This window comes from Phoca vitulina, unplaced genomic scaffold (genome assembly GCF_004348235.1).
Source record: "Phoca vitulina isolate PV1807 unplaced genomic scaffold, GSC_HSeal_1.0 scaffold1, whole genome shotgun sequence".
Classification (NCBI taxonomy): Eukaryota; Metazoa; Chordata; class Mammalia; order Carnivora; family Phocidae; genus Phoca; species Phoca vitulina.
The window spans coordinates 61,978,388-61,995,892 of NW_022589704.1; the positions used below are offsets into that span (position 1 = coordinate 61,978,388).

Below are 17,505 nucleotides of genomic sequence, written 5' to 3' on the forward strand. Positions count from 1 at the left end.
TAGACCGGAAGAATTATAAGACTTGATTCTAGTTTGTACCCACATAACAATTTAGAAAATACATCTGACCCAGAGCTACCTAAGATTACATGAGACAAGAATCAGTATTCAAACATAGGTAGTGTCATTTACTCAAAGAAGAATCCCGTATCACAAGGATGAATAAGAGCACAACTGTCTTTTTAGAACCATGTGGGCTGAGCTCAGATATGGCTGTATGTTGGTTTTGCTTTTAATATTTCCATAGAATTTATTTATTATTTTTAGGTTATAGCAGACAACGTAGAGCCAAGTCTTCTTATCCATAACTTGTGGTTTCATGTATCAAAAAGATCTTTCTTTTTTTTTTTTTTAAGATTTTATTTATTTATTTGACAGAGAGACAGCGAGAGAGGGAACACAAGCAGAGAAGTGGGAGAGGGAGAAGCAGGCTTCCCGCTGAGCAGGGAGCCCGATGCGGGGCTCAATCCCAGGACCCTGGGATCATGACCTGAGCCGAAGGCAGACGCCCAATGACTGAGCCGCCAAGGCGCCCCTCAAAAAGATATTTCTTTGATATTTCTAACAAATACAATTTATTGTTGGGCTTTTAGAATCTAGAAAGAAAAATTCTGGAAAACTGGAACAGTATTGCCTTCCTTCTCTCCCCCACCCACCCCTTCGTCCCCATGGAAAGCTTATATAAAACCCTTTTCCCAGGCCTCAGTCTTCCTTCCCTGGCACCGGTTACCTAGTTCAGAGAGATGGGCAGATGGTTAAGACTGATGGGAACAAGCTTGTGTTTTACTCCCGGGTTTTACCTCCGTCCTCAGCTTCTCACACGTGCAGCAGCGACGAGTTTCCCTGCACATCTGGACGTTGTATCCCTAGACACTGGTACTGTGATGAGGAAGGAGATTGTCCTGATGGCTCTGATGAACCTGCCAGTTGCGGTAAGAGAGTAAGCAAGCATGACAAGCATTACAATGCAGCTAGAGAAACTGTTCCACTACTTCCAAATACAGACTGGGATCACGGCTGGCCACTCTTTGTGCTCCCTGCTCCTGTTGTCAGCTAAGAGGATGAAACCACTCAGCAGACAGCCATTGAAAACCTGTTCGTGTGGGGAGGGATCAGCGTATGGAGGCTGCCGACCGATGCCCATGAAATGAGATTATGTTGGTGATGCACCTAATACTGTGCCTGGCTTGTAGAACTCAGTTAATTTTAATTGACTGTGAATTGGAATTTCTGAATTAGGTTGAGTTCTGGCCCACAAGGCTTTTGGAGGATTCAAAAGTGATTGGAATGATCGTATATATGGGGACGGGGCATTTTATGGGCACACATCCTCCACCTGGTCTGTGTACCAGCTTATGAGGGAAGGTCCCGTGGCCATCTGAGTTTCTCAAGAAGTTGCAGGGACCCTCTGGTTGTATTCCTGGAGGCACTAGTACCTGTTTGTATTTGGAGGCTGCTGTTAACCTTTACAAGTTCTAATCTATATCCATGCACTTTTTTTTTTAAACGTAACTGTCACTGCTTTTTTATGTTAATAAATCAGTCTGCAAACTATGGCCATGGCCAGCTGCCTGTCTTTATAAAGTTTTATTAGAATGCAGTAGCATACCGTCTATGACTACTTTTGTGCTACCGTGGCAGTGTGAGGTAGGAGTGACAGAGAACGTATGTCCTGTAAGCCCAAAACACTTGCCGTCTGGTTAAGAGAAAGTTTGCTGACCCTTGTTACGCAGTCTTCATACTCCTTTTTAATGGCAGTATAATATTCCACTGAGTGGTTGTATTATCTTTGAGTTAACTGCCTCTATTTTAAGCATTTAGATGGCTTTTATTTTTCCTCCACTGTAATATAATCATCTGCAAAACAATCATTATATAAAAAACTTTTTATGTGGGGGGGGGTATTTTCTTAGTACCATTTTTATAGTTTTACAGCTGAATTTCGACTTATTTTCTATCCCTAGTCTCTCTCAGGAGAGTGGTATTTGAAGCTCTTTGCCGAGTTCTTTTTCCCCAATACTGAAAGTTTTGTAGACAGCAAAGGACATGTAGAGTTTTGAGGATCTGTAATGGAAATACATAACTGTTAAGTGAGTCGAATAGTGTTAGAGCTCGGTTTCGACATATGAATGATTGGTTCAAATATGTGAAGAGTAAGTATAGTTTCCAAACTCCTCCATGGGAACCAAAGTCAGTACGGGGTACCAACTGCCTGTCATATTTATGAGTACATTCTCATAATATGCAGGAGTATTATTTTAAAGAAGTCATAAAATGTATACAAAAAAGCAAAATTTCCATTTTCTCAGCCTTCTCTAATCTCACTCCCCAGAGATGATCAATGCGAAGGGTGAGTGTGAGTTTTCCTTACGTTTTTCTGTATATCCTAATATGTAGATTTTAAAACACAAATAGAGACCTTACTATACATATTTTTCTGCAGTTTTGCCCCTTTCAGCTTAACAACACTTGTCCGCGTGTTAGCGAACACAGATCTACATATTCCTTTGCACTGCTGAATATTACTCTGACGTATGGACGACCCAAGTGTCTTTTCCTTTTCCTAACTGATGGATGTTTAGGTTGTTTTCATTTTTTCACTATGAAAAATTATGCTGGAATGAACACCTATTTATTTATTTATTTATTTATTTATTTGAACAAACTTCCTTTTAGAAACCTCTTTGTGCATATGTGGGAAGATTGTTCTAGGCTAGATTTCTAGAAGTGGTGTTTTTATGTCAGAGGGGCTATGTCTCTTAAAAAAGGTTGTGGTGCTATACACTCCTTTCTTAGCAGCTTGTGAAAGGAGAAATGTTTCTCCTTCCTCATATTACTGTGTTGTATTTTTAATGGTTAAAATTTAATTTACTTTTGCCTGAGGTTAATTTTGAGGGGACCCTGTGTGTATGGGCCTATGACAAATGGTTGATAAGGACATGTGGGGTTATGAGGAAAGAATTTGAGTCAGTGATGACTAATTTAAAGCATAAGGGTGTCTTATCAGTTTAATTCAACAAATATATATTGAGCACTTACATTCTAGGCACTTTGGGGCTCTATCAGTGAATAAGTCAAAGATCCCTGTCTATATGGGGCTTATATTCTAGTGAGGGGACACAGGCAACAAAACAGATAGTAAATTGTATAGCATGTTGAAATGTGGTAAGTGCTATGGAAAAAAGCAAAAAGAGAGCAGGGAAATGGGGATCAGGCATACTGGGGGGATAGTTTGCATCAAACAAAATGTTTTGGGATGAAAAGTAGACTTAAAAATGAAATAGTAATTTATACCCTCTTGGGAAAAGACTGTTATTTCTCTATCATACCTATAAAGAAATACCGAATCACATCCTAGTAACAAAAAGTAATGAGGGCTTTGCACCATCAGTCAACTACTTCAGTCTCGGACCACTGGTCACTGGGACCAGCCTCCTTGGAGGACCCAGCATAGCTGTACATAGCTAGCTCATGCTCTGAGTCAGGTGTTTTGGACAGCCCATGCAGTAGCAGGCTTCTCCTAAGATTTTTTGGACTGCAAACCACTTTTTTCCCTGAGACTTGTTTTTTATCTTTTCTCAGAGTACCTTGAAGCAACATGCTTAAGTAACGAGTTCAAGTGTGACAGTGGAAGGTGCATTCGAAGGGAATGGATCTGTGATGGGGATAATGACTGCGGGGACATGAGTGATGAGGATGAAAGGCACCACTGTGGTAAGAGAAACCATTCATTCCTCTGCAGAGTGACATTCCAAGGAAACTCGGGAGATGATTTTTGTGCCTTTGGAGAGTATGACTGTCAGGCAGATTCCTCTTTAATTGATTGCATGCTGATAAAATGTTACCTTTATTTTTCCACTCCAAAATTGTTTGATAGCATCCACTTAAACACTTTAAAATCTGATAAAAAATGATTTTAATGTTTATTGTCTTTCTCTTGCATTTAGCTAACAGATAATGTCCTACACTTCTGGAGCAGATAAAGAGAACTCAGTTGGCCAAGCTTAATAGCCCCTTTAAACAGTGTAGCAATTAACTGTGCCTCCAGTTTCATCTCTTGCCTTATTGCTGTTATTTCGAGGAATAGGTAGAGGGTGGGCTCTTCCTTTTGAGTGGTTTGTGGACCAGACCATGGGACACCATTTTCCATTACCAACAGAGCATGGAACTCTTAGCTAAGATGTCTTAGAAGAGTGTCTTTCCAAGGTCAGCAATAAAAACAATGGCTCCCTGATGTTTGCATTTCACTGTAACCCCATATGTCATTGACTTTGGTGGCTGTCTATAGCTCCACATGTACTCTACATTGAAATGGGTAGTTGGCAGCTGCACAAACACAGACTGTACTTCTCCCACCTCCCCTCACCAAGACACCCCCTCTCTTGTCTCCCATTCATCCACAATGAGATTGGATAAAATGCCAGTTCTTTTATTCTGCAGGCATTAATGATTATATGTTAGCATCTCATCTCTTTCCTAACATTGTCATGGTTTCTGACAAGTCTTGTTGCCGTATTCCCCTCCTATATATCCTAATTCTACTTGGGTGGTAGCTGTAATGTAGTTGAAAAAGCCTAAATTTGGAGAAAAAAGACCCACGTTTGAAGCCCTAGGTCTTTAGAAAGTTCTGTGACTTGGAGCCACCTAGTTTGAGCTTCAGTTTTTATCTGTAGAATTGGCATAAAAATACCTATCTCACATCGTGTTTTTGTGATTACACTTTGTTAACCAAAAATTTTTACCAAGTGTAAGGCATTTTTGGTATACAAATAACAAAACGGGAGTTGTTTTCTGAAGCTCTAAGGGAAAAATATGATTTTACATTAATTTTATGGAAAACTAAGTGAGGGTTTTTTTTTTTAAGATTTTATTTATTTATTTGACAGAGAGACAGCGAGAGAGGGAACACAAGCAGGGTGAGCGGGAGAGGGAGAAGCAGGCTTCCCGCTTAAGGACTGAGCCACCCAGGCGCCCCTAAGTGAGGTGTTCTATTATGTTTATTTTTTACTTCCAAGGTCCAGAGCAATTAAAATGGAATTTTGAAGGTATTTTTTATTATAATCTGTTATTATGATAATAATGCGATTTGTCTACCTGTTGTACTCTAATTTCCTTTCATCCCTCAGACTATTAAGTAATGTAAAGCAAGGGAAATGGTTCAGAATGAATTTGACTACTAGCCTGAGTTTTCATGTGGTTTCTGTTTCTTGTGTGCTTTGGGTTTCAGACAGTCACAACTGCTCGAGTTCCGAGTTTCTCTGTGCAAATAATGTGCCTCCGTCCAGGAAGTGCATTCCCCAGTCCTGGGTCTGTGACGGTGATGCGGACTGTACGGATGGCTATGATGAGCATCAGAATTGCACCAGGAGATCTTGCTCTGGACATGATTTCACCTGTAGTAATGGATTGTGTGTCCCACACTCATACAGGTGAATTGGGGCTTAAACAATTTCCCAGTAACCTCAAATATCCACAGGGGCAGGGCTAACTTATCCATTAGGCATGGTGGCCACAATGCCTAGGATCCATTGTACTTTTAGTGGCCTATGGAGATGAGAAAGTTTAGATCAAAGAGAGTATTTAATATATAATATTAATATATCTGCCTTTATATCAATGTGATCATTAAATACAATTTTTAGTATGTTCGTGGAGGAGAGGGCCCATGATGGTAAAAGGGCTTATGGCTCATGCAAGGCATAATGTAACCTTGCACAGAGGGCCACGGAGATGAATGAGGTGTGCTTGATATAAGAAAATTATTTCTTGAAGCAGGTGACACTCTTGGTTTTCCACTTGGAGTAGAGGCATGGGTACAAGATATACTTCATTTTTTTCTCTTTGCTATAAGAAAAATAACAGTACAAGCATGATCATAAATGGAGCTTGGCGCTTAGGCTTAGAGCCAATGAGACAATGGGGAGAAGCAGGTGAGGTGAACTGAGAGAGTATGTTCTAGCTAAGAGATATGAATGCCGTTCAACGTTGCACAGGAGCGCTGTTCTATTTTGAGAGAAATGGAAATCTGGATTTTCATATTAAATACTCTGATTTTATTTATTATTTATTTTTTATTTTTTTGAGGGAGACGGGGGAGGGAAGGAGAAGTGGAGGGACAGGTGGAGAGGGAGAGAATCTTAAGTGATGCGGGACTAAATCTCACAACTGAGATCATGACCTGAGCTGAAATCAAGAGTCAGATGCTTAATCAACTGAGCCACCCAGGTGCCCCTAAATATTCTGATTTTAAATGCTGGAAACAAAATTTAAAATTCTTTGTTTGTGCATAACACCCAGTATGTTAATCCCCATACATTACATCATTAGTTTTAGATATAGTGTTCCATGATTCATTGTTTGTGCATAACACCCAGTATGTTAATCCCCATACATTACATCATTAGTTTTAGATATAGTGTTCCATGATTCATTACAAAATTTAAAATTCTAAGAACACTGCAGGTCAAATAGATCTAGTGCACAGCCTGCCAGTTTTGGGGACCTCTTCTGTAATATTCTGTTGCTTGATTTCTTATCATTTTCTCCAAATGGGCCATTCCAAAGGTTTATCCCTTTTTTTTGGTGCCCCACCTTCTCACTATCCCCACTTGGCAAAAATTTGGATATATAGGGAAGTTGGGAAGAAAAATGATGTGAGGTTTCAATCCTGATGGACTAGGGGCATAGCAAGAACATTTGTAACAAAAGTAGGGGAGCCCAGGAGGGAGTTTGCTCCAGGCAGACAGTGAGTTTGATGTATGGGACTTTCTGTGGTGGAAACACGTATTAGGCACTTGGACGCATAGAACTGGAGCTAAGAAGAGATAGCGCACATGCCAAAGACTGTGAAAGGACGTACATGCGTACCGACAGCAACAAGACCTGTCAGCTTATCGCCTGCTAAGGAAAGACATGGAAAAGCTATATGAAGCAGCAGAGCTTCTGGGACCATCGGCTGAGGGGCAGGCGGCCCCTCCACAGGCCCTGAGGTGCTGCTGGAATCCAGTGCGGTGCAGAGCTGTGTGTTCATGATGGTAGTCCTGAGGAAGGCAGAGAAGGTTACGTCATGTTCTGTGAGTGCTACAGAAGGCACAGGGACTCGGCATTATGACCAAAACATGGCAGTGATGAAGCTCAAGCAGACACTGCTGTTGGTGGTAGTATTGACACTCTGGAGACAGTCCGGAGACACAGCTGTCTCCTTTTGTAGTGAAACCGTATTTCACTCTGCTTTGTCTGTATTTAACTGATAGGGATGTGTCCTGTAGATCGTAAGTTTTTGTAAGGGAAAGCGCATAAGTCCTTGTCTGTATTTTCTCCCTACTTGCTCAAGGGTTCTAGTATGCTCTACTGCTCTTTGTTCTGCTGAATTCAGTAGATATTTAGTACCATCAGTTTGAGATACGTTCTGGAAACCTAGCCTTAGGAGCTACAGAAGAGATCTGTATCAGGTCTTAATTTTTATCAGATTCTAGGTTATCTCTACTTCCTTTCTGAACTTTCTGAGCTCTTTCTTCATTATTCCATGATTACTGTGAACTTGCAGCTGACTTAGCCCATCCTACCAGACTTTTATTGATTTCATCTTTTCCTTTCTTTGTTCCTTCTTTTTCCCTTCCATCCTTCCTCCCTCCCTTCCTCCTACCTTCTCCCTTTCTCTCACCCCGTTTTTTGTTTGTTTGTTTGTTTTGTTTTGTTTTGGCTGAGCTTTCTGAATTGCTTTAGCCAAGGGCTATGGCAGAACAGAAAAAATACTGTTTCTCTGGAAACCTGAGCTATAGAGTCTAAAATAACTCCAGATTCTGTTTGCTTGGGGTGCCAGTAGCCGCTACTTAGAGCCCTGTTAATGTGCACTTTTGCTTGCTTGGCAGAATGTATGTTTCCCTATTTGGTAGGTGGTACAGGGGATCATTTTTCCTACTGACTTTTTTCCTCTTGGCTCATTACTGAAGCTGCTGAAGAACCTGGATAAGACTGAGTTGTGAGCAGCTTGCTGGAATATTGATGTTAATTATGTCCAAGAACTTTCTGATTTGCTTTTCTAACTGACTTTTTTTTTTCCCTTTTGAGTTGGATCTAAACTAGAGGAAAGAAAGCATTGGTGTTTCAAATCATTTGGAAATGAGTTAAACAGCTCCCAGGAGACCAAATGGGGCTGAACCAGCTTGCTCTGATCGCAACTTTCTTTACAGTTACATGCACACATTCTGTTATAAGTCACTTTGCCAGCACCCTAGGTTTGTGGATGGCATTGCTGCTTAGTGACCTGACCATAGATCAGTCGTAAAATTGACCACATTCAGCTTTGGTACCTTGACATCTTTTAATGCTGTGCCTCCAGCACCTGTGCCTTCCATGGTAAATCCTTTTATTAATTGTCAAACATGAGCTTTGCCAATCCTTATCCAAGATTCCTTTATACTTAATTCCTATATTGTGAATTCTGTGATTCCTTTATGCTTATGTTTTGTTACTGTCAGCAGGAACCCCTTCAGTAATCATAATTTTCAGGGGATTTTGGAATAATGTAGAGAAGAAAGAGCAGTCTGGCTTACAGAATTTCAGGGAACTATATTGTCCTTGTGATGCCTGGGAGTGTTAGGTCCCCAAATAGGACTAGGAACTGCCTTGTTCCTTGGTCAACAGCCCATGCTGTCCTACTAGTTTTCCCTCTTTCCCAGCACCATGACTACTCACATCTCATGGTAGGTGGCAGGGTATTGTGATTAAAGATGGAAGGAACAGGACAATGCAAACATTACTCCGATCGGAAGGTTTGCATTCTTAGAGGACACATAATGATCTTATCATGTATAATATATGTTCACTTGGGTATGGGCACTTCTATCATCTGGCTGCTGAGGATATTGCCTGTGCCCATAAGTCATCTCATTGTCTGATGAATAGATCTGATAAACACCAAAACTATAAATTTGTGTTTAATTAATTTGTCAACTGCTTAGAAATGAATGCAGTGATTTTTAATATCTCTAGATCAACATTTCTAATGGTAGCAACCAGCACCTGGGGAAATCATATGGAATGCTAAATATTAGATTCTTCTAGAGCTGGAGATTGGTGGGGTGGATAGCGATTCTGGGAGAGCGGGAACTAAGGACATGGGTGATCTTGTTACTGAAATGGTTGGCTTGACATTCAGGTAGATGGAGGAGGTAGCAAAGCCCTAAGTGGGTGATAGTTGAGACTTGTCTGCCTCTCCAAGAGTGGAACTGGGTCTCATTACACAGGTGTGACCGGCGCAATGACTGTGGGGACTACAGTGATGAGAGGAACTGCTCCTACCCCACCTGCAGCGAGAACCAGTTTACCTGTCAGAATGGGCTGTGCATTTATAAGCAGTACATGTGTGATGGGGAAAACGATTGTAGAGATGGGTCTGATGAGCTGGAGCACCTGTGCCACACTCCAGAGACCACGTGTCCCCCTCATCAGTTCAAGTGTGACAATGGGAACTGCATCGATATGGTGGAAGTCTGCAACCGCCTAGATGACTGTTTAGATAACAGTGATGAGAAAGGATGTGGTGAGTATAACAGAAGATTTGGGAAAAGGAAAACAGGGAGACCGAACGTGGATTCTCAACCCTTTGTGACTCACTGGGACTTTCTAGTCTGTCCTCTAAATAGAATATTCCCAGAAAAGTACTATTGTTTGTCTATCAAACGGCAAGTGTTTCTTAGTATATAAGGTTAGTACACAAACATTTTTAGGCTAATTCATCAGTTAGGCAATGATTTGAAAATAAAGGATGAGCAAATTCATACCATTAGGAGTTAACACCACTGTTAAAAAGGACAAACAGTGTGAACCCTTGAAATGACTTGTCTGAGCTCTCCCTCTGCTAGGATTCCTTTGCTTGTTCATTTTCATCTTCAGGTGATTGAAGGGGAGAGTCAACCTCTGTGGGTAAACCAGTTGAGCATTTATAAAATATGGAATTAATAGGAACATGTTCTCTTCCCTGTGTAGATAGTTTCTGGGTAAGCTTGGCCATGTGTCACAGGACCAGCCAGAAGGACACCCAGTGGACTGCTGGGCGGCTCATCCTATCTTGTGAGAGCCAAATGTATGCATCTCTTCCCGGCAACATGTCCAGTGAGGTTACCCTGGTAACCTGAAATTGGCCCTGGTATGAGAGTCGCACTGCCGAAATGGAAGATGCTACAAATCACAGCATCCCCCCACCCCCGAGATCTGTTTTACCAGCACACCACTGGCCAGGCTCTTTTCTTTTGCTCTTCTTCCTCCGCTCCCCTGCCACGTTACTTTTTAAATTATTGGTTACAAGGAGATTGGCGGGTGTAGGATTAGAAGTCAAACATAAGCTTGTTCATTATATTAGTTGTTAAAACCACTGGTGAATGATTAAGTTGGGGAGGAAGTTGAAAAATAGGGACTTTTGAATATCTGTGGCCTTTAGAAGACCCTATTGTCTGTCTTCTTTTAGCATGATTCATTAAGAAGTAGGCTGTCCAGTGGGAAGCTTGACTTTGGACCATTCTGGTGGGTCTGTTTTGGACATTTTAGCTTCTCTAATACCTGTCTTTTACTTACAGGCATTAACGAGTGCAATGACCCTTGGCTCAGTGGCTGTGACCAAAACTGCACCGACACCCTCACCAGTTTCTACTGTTCTTGTCGTCCTGGTTATAAGCTTATGTCTGACAAACGGAGTTGTGATGATATTGATGAATGCAAGGAGACGCCCTTTGTCTGTAGTCAGAAGTGTGAGAATGTAATGGGCTCCTACATCTGTAAGTGTGCCCCAGGCTACATCCGAGAACCAGATGGAAAGAGCTGCCGGCAGAACAGTAACATCGAGCCCTATCTCATCTTTAGCAACCGTTACTATTTGAGAAATCTCACTACAGATGGCCATTTTTACTCCCTCATTTTGCAAGGGCTGGGCAATGCTGTGGCCCTGGATTTTGACCGAGTAGAAAAGAGATTGTATTGGATTGATACAGAGAATAAAGTCATTGAAAGAATGTTTCTGAATAAGACAAACAGGGAGACAGTCATAAACCACAAACTACCAGCTGCAGAAAGTCTGGCTGTAGACTGGGTCACCAGGTAAGAAAATACTGAGGAGCTTTTAAAAGTTAAAATGGTTTAAAAAAAAATATTGTAACCATGTTTTTATCTTGATAGAGAATTGAATCTAAGCTTGTGGACATAATTCAGAGTTCCTTCGTGCAGTTTCAATAATTCACTTAGACAAGTCTGTTTCCTTGGCTCTACCATTTAAATTGCTAATTGCTCTCCCTTCCATGCCCTTACTCCTCTAAGCCTTTACATTGTCTGGGCGGGATGCTTATGCTGCATTAAGAAAGTAAAGTCAGAATCCTTGTGTGAGGTGTGGCCCCAGAATTCCCTATGTGACAACCCCTTTAAAGTGGGAATTGTAGCTCACTCTTGAATCTTCTGTTGCTTCTTTGCAGGAAAGTCAATTTCCTGTTTCCGCATGCCCCTGTTTTCGTGGGGGAAAGTGCCTTCTAACAGCTATCTTTGTGATTCCACCATAGCTTGGATAGGAAATTCGGTGGCTGACTATATACTGTTTCACAAGCAAAACGTCTGTATTCGTAACTCCTGACTCTCCATTTCAGAAAGCTCTATTGGGTGGATGCCTACCTGAATTGCCTCTCTGTCTCTGACCTTGATGGTCGATACCGCCGCAAGTTGGCCGAGCACTGTGTGGATGACAACAATACCTTCTGCTTTGATCATCCCAGAGGAATTGCCCTTCACCCGCAATATGGGTATTGTGTCCCTGTAATCTTGGGCTCTTCTCTCATGCCCATATTCTGCCTCTGTCACCAAAAAGGCTGTTCACATAGTTATCTCAAGGCCAATATCTTGCTGGGATTTGACTTCTGCTTTTCCTAACTGGTAAATGGTTTAGTTATAATGGGTAGAAACATGGTGTACTCAAATGATATTCATCAGCTGTTCTGTTTTCTTTGCCATGACACACCATTTCACTTTTCAAGTCACCTATTTTGGCTGCATGCAGAGAAAATTATGGTTAAAAAAAACAAAACAAAACAAAAAACCCACCTTTCTTGGACTCTACATGTCAAATCCACTGAAATCCCCAGTTAATCATGTACATTCTTGAGCATTTCCTATACATCATTCCTTTTTAGATTATTTTCTGTTTTTTTTTTTTTCCCTTTCTGAGAGACTCTGTAGAATATAAATTCTATTTCTCTAATTGGAGAAGAGCTATGTCTTTTGGCTGCTGACTTCTTTTGGCTTCAGGGACTGACCCTTTGTGTTTCTTCCAATAGGCATGTCTACTGGGCAGACTGGGCTCACCGAGCATACATTGGGAGAGTAGGCATGGATGGAACGAATAAGTCTGTGATTATCTCTACCAAGATAGAGTGGCCCAATGGCATCACCATTGATTACACCAATGATCTACTCTACTGGGCAGATGCCCACCTGGGTTACATTGAGTATGTACATAGAAAAGGATAAAGTAAACCAAGCAACCATTTATTCCAAACACTAGGGCTTGTGTTGCTAGTGTGTTATTCCTACGTAGCTTCTAACTGGCATGTGTGTTAGAAGTCACTCTGAAGTCATTTCTAACTAAAACTGCCTATAGGCAATTCGCTGAGCTCTGTGGTTATGGTATAGTAGAAAGAGTGTGAAATGTTGAAGCTGGATTCATCAGGTTTTTGTCCTGGTACTTTCACTTCTTTTTATTTTTTTCATCTAGAAAATGGAGGTAGTAATCTCTCTCCTACTGTAGACAGCTTAGTGCTCAACTCATCTTAATTTCTTTATCCCCTTTTTAAACTTTTTGTTTCTAAAACTGAGATGTAATTAACCTGTAACATTGGCCAAGAAGGTCTTGAAGTTTTCCTATGGTTTCTATAAGTTACCATAAATTGTCATATTTTGGAGAGTATTTTTAATATTGTATGGCTAACATCAGACTTCTAAGCAGCTAACTCACTCCACCTCCTGTTTGAGTTTTAGGGTCTACTCTAAAATTGTAAAATATAAAAATACCAGTATTTTGATGTAGACTCATAGTAATGAGGGAGACATTGGAATTGGAAGGACTAGAAATCTGGCTGTGGATGCGCTGTGATACTTTGAAATCAGAAAACCTCTTCTGGAATTTTATTTGTCTGGAAAAGTATTGATCAATAGGGCCGAGGGCATGATTAATAATAAATGTGCTGCCACGGTAAGCAGAGTGAAGCCCGCAGGCCTATACTGTATCTGAGTTAGTATATTATAATATATATATTAATACAATATAATAAGAGCTGAACCAGCTCTATCTGCAGGAAAGCAGCCATGGTTAGGAATTAGAGATTATTGAACTCTCTGTGGCTTTTCCTATTTTTTAAGCATGGCTTTTTCAATTTTTACATCTTTTGTTCAGTCAAAATATGTTTTAGGTTTAGTTTTTGTTTTAATTAGAGTCTAGGAGTTTGGGGGAGGATCTGGACTTTAGTTACCCCTAGAAGGTAGAATTTTATTAATTGATTTGTCAGTGCATCTGTCCTTAAAGCCATTGGAAGAAAGGAGTTAGCTTGATTTGATTGAGTGACTCTTCCTTCTACCCCAGGTACTCTGATTTGGAGGGCCACCATCGGCACACGGTATACGACAGGACGCTGCCTCACCCCTTTGCTATTACCATTTTTGAAGACACTATTTATTGGACGGATTGGAATACAAGGACAGTTGAAAAGGGAAACAAATACGATGGATCAGATAGGGTTGTGCTGGTGAACACAACACATAAACCATTTGACATCCATGTGTATCATCCATACAGGCAGCCAATTGGTGAGTATGTGATTTCGGAAGTTTGGCCCAGTTGCTTTAGGTTCTCTGCATGCCATTCTTATTTCTTTAAACATCGTTTATAAAGAGAATGGTGTTACTTGGTAATGTTTTCTACAAAACATATGGGAAAACCTGCTTATAACTTTTTTCTTAACACCTGGTTTATTCTTAAAGATCAATCTGCGTTTTTGTTTTTGATAAGAATTAACACTTGTTGGGGCGCCTGGGTGGCTCAGATGGTTAAGCGTCTGCCTTCGGCTCAGGTCATGATCCCAGAGTTCTGGGATTGAGCCCCACATCAGGCTCCTGGCTCAGCGGGGAGCCTGCTCCTCCCTCACCCTCTGCCTCTCCCCCTGCTCATGCCCTCTCTCTCTCTCTGTATCTCTGTGTCTCGAATAAATAAAATCTTAAAAAAAAAAAAAGAATTAACACTTGTTATGTTGCGATATTTACTGAGCTGAAGTATTTGGTGGGAAGACTAAAATATTTTAAAGTGGGCTAAACCAGTCAGAATGGCTAAAATCAGAAACACTAGAAACAAGTGTTGGCTAGGATGTGGAGAAAGGGGAACCCTCTTGCACTGTTAGTGAGAATGCAAACTGGTTGTAGCCATTGTGAAAAACAGGATGGAGGTTCCTCAAAAAGTGAAAAATAGAACTACCCTATGACCTAGCAATTGCGCCACTAGGTATTTATCCAAAGGATACAAACGTAATGATTCGAAGGGACACCTGCACCCCAATGTTTATAGCAGCAATGTCCACAGTAGCCAAACTATGGAAAGAGCCCAGATGTCCATTGACAGATGAATGGGTGAAGAAGATGGGGTATATATATACAATGGAATGTTACTTAGCCATCAAAAAGAATGAAACTTTGTCATTTGCAAAGATGTGGATAGAACTGGAGGCTATTATGCTAAGCAAAATAAGTTAGAGAAAGACAAAAACCATATGATTTCACTCATGTGGAATTTAAGATACAGATGAACAAAGGGGAAGGGATGGAAAAATAAAATAAGCTGGAATCAGAGAGGGAGACAAACCATAAGAGACACTGAACCCTAGGAAACAAACTGAGGGTTGCTGGAGGGGAGGGGGGTGGGGGGAAGGGGTAACTAAGTGGTGGGCATTAAGGAGGGCACTTGATGTAATAAGCACTGGGTGTTATATACAACTGATGAATTACTAAATTCTGCCTCTGAAACTAATAATACACTCTATGTTAAATTGAATTTAAATAAAAAATAAATTAAATGGGTTAAAAATGTCATGACATTTCACTCCTAAATACTTAAGATAACACCTTTGAAAAATAAGGACATTTCCTATGTAACCACAATAAATTATAACACTTAAGAGATTAACAATCATTCCCTAATACCAAGATCAATCCATTAAAATGATTGATTAAATAGAAATGTTTAAAAGAAAATTACAGTAATTATAAAACATACTTTATTAAATTCCTATTTGCATATGACATTTTGTGTGTTAAACATATGTTATGCTTGTCATCAGGAAGGTAATAATGTTAAGAGCAACACAGTGTCTCATTATAATTTTTTTTTTTCTTGTGAACTTATATTCCTCCTCATGTAGTTAAAGCCATTTCATGATTTATAGATAATCTAGCAAAGGTCTGGAATTTACTTTGGGAATAGAATGGATTTTGTGGGCCTGCTTTGTTGTGGTGTTTTGTTAAAACATGATAAACTTAGAAGTAAGGAAAAATGAGAATTGGCAAAATAAAGATATTCGGGGCTTTTTTCCCCCCCTGGAAGTTAATATTCTTGATATTATTTTAGCAAAAGTTCAAATTAGGGGCACCTGGCTGGTTCAGTTGGTAGAACATGTGACTCTTGATTTCGGGGTCCTGAGTTTGAGCCCCATGTTGGGCATAGAGTTTACTTAATTAAAAAGAAATATATATGCACATATATATATGTGTATATATCTATCTATCTATAAAAAGTTCAAATTAATCTTCACCTCCAAGTGGTGACCCAGAAAATTAGTAAAGATGCTACACAGTTCACCTGTCCATCTCATTCTTGGCCATACTTCTGTTGCCTGTATTCTTAAGAATGAGAGAATACGGCATCTGCTAGAAATTAAAACTGCTGGTTCTGGGCACATGAATATAAGCTAAGTTTCCCACCTGCTGTCCAAAGACTTTGAGAAACACATCTTTTCTAGCCCAAAACACCAGTGGGTATGCCTCACTTCTGGTAGCTCATAGATCAGTTTTCTCAAAGCACAGCATTGCTTACAGTTCTACCATCTGTCCTATTTATGAATTTTTGGAAAAAGCATGAAACTTGGATACGATTTTTCTTACTGAGCGGTGACTAGTTTGATGAGATGGGCAATCAGCTCACCTGTGTTTGATATTCTAAGTGAACTAACTATATTTTCCTTCTTTTACTAGTGAACAATCCCTGTGGTACCAACAACGGTGGCTGTTCTCATCTCTGCCTCATCAAGGCAGGAGGAAGTGGATTCACCTGTGAGTGTCCAGATGACTTCCAAACCCTCCGTTTTGGTAACGTCAGCCTCTGCCTGCCCAGGTGCTCCAGCACCCAGTTCCTGTGTGCCAACAATGAAAAGTAAGGCTCTCTCTTCCCTCACCCCACTGCCTCTCCATCCCCTTGGATGGACACATATTGACCTTTGAGGATCCAGGGGATGGGAGTTTCCTAATGAATTAAGATTTTGGGTAATTAATATGGTTCATTTGGAATGCACCAAGAATCTCAGTCTCCAATCTCAGATAATTTCTTCCATGAATAGAAGCAGTTTGTTAACCAAAATGTATGCAGGTATTTTTCTGTAGAGAGGAAGCTAGAAACTATGTGTTTTTTATTTCTAATAAATTGTCCTAGGTGTCAGGGCCAAGACTGTATATCTGTACATTGAAAAACAGCCCTCAAGAGTGGTAGAATTTCTCTGATAAAGGGTCAGTATCGAAAATCTATTAACTTACAAAACTCAACACCCAAAAAACAAATAATCCAGTTAAGAAATGGGCAGAAGACACGAATAGACATTTTTTCCAAAGACATCCAAATGGCCAATAGACAGATGAAAAGATGCCCAACATCACTCATCATCAGGGAAATTCATACCAAAACCATGATGAGATACCACCTCCCACCTGTCAGAATAGCTAAAATTAACAACACAGGAAATAACAGGTGTTGGTGAGGATGCAGAGAAAGGGGAGCCCTCTTACAATGTTGGTGGGAATGCAAATTGGTGCAGCCACTGTGGAAAACAGTATGGAGGTTTCTCAAAAAGTTAAAAATAGAACTACCCTATGACCCAGCAATTGCTCTACTAGGTATTTACTCAAAAGATACAAAAATACTGATTTGAAGGGACACATGCACCCTGATGTTTATAGCAGCCTTATCAACAATAGCCAAATTATTGACTGATGAATGGATAAGGAAGATGTGGTATATATACAATAGAGTATTACTCAGCCATCAGCAAGAATGAAATGTTGTCATTTGCAATGATGTGGATGGAGCTAGACTGTATTATGCTAAGCAAAGTAAGTCAGAGAAAGACAAATACCATATGATCTCACTCCTATATGGAATTTAAGAAACAAAACAGGTGAACATAGGGGAAGGGGAAAAAAAGAAAGGAAAGCAAACCA

The 17,505-nt window shown here is 40.3% G+C and overlaps 1 protein-coding gene across 1 annotated transcript in view; it reads left to right on the top strand.

The window, feature by feature from the left end:
* LRP2 (LDL receptor related protein 2) overlaps positions 1 to 17,505 on the top strand; it is a 194,750-nt gene that overhangs the window by 138,465 nt on the left and 38,780 nt on the right. Inside the window, exons 48-56 of the mRNA XM_032401234.1 lie at positions 813 to 932; positions 3,583 to 3,714; positions 5,228 to 5,429; positions 9,249 to 9,544; positions 10,578 to 11,094; positions 11,631 to 11,783; positions 12,315 to 12,485; positions 13,616 to 13,839; positions 16,270 to 16,447. Coding sequence (XP_032257125.1) covers positions 813 to 932; positions 3,583 to 3,714; positions 5,228 to 5,429; positions 9,249 to 9,544; positions 10,578 to 11,094; positions 11,631 to 11,783; positions 12,315 to 12,485; positions 13,616 to 13,839; positions 16,270 to 16,447 — 1,993 coding nt within the window. The remainder of the gene's footprint in view (positions 1 to 812; positions 933 to 3,582; positions 3,715 to 5,227; positions 5,430 to 9,248; positions 9,545 to 10,577; positions 11,095 to 11,630; positions 11,784 to 12,314; positions 12,486 to 13,615; positions 13,840 to 16,269; positions 16,448 to 17,505) is intronic.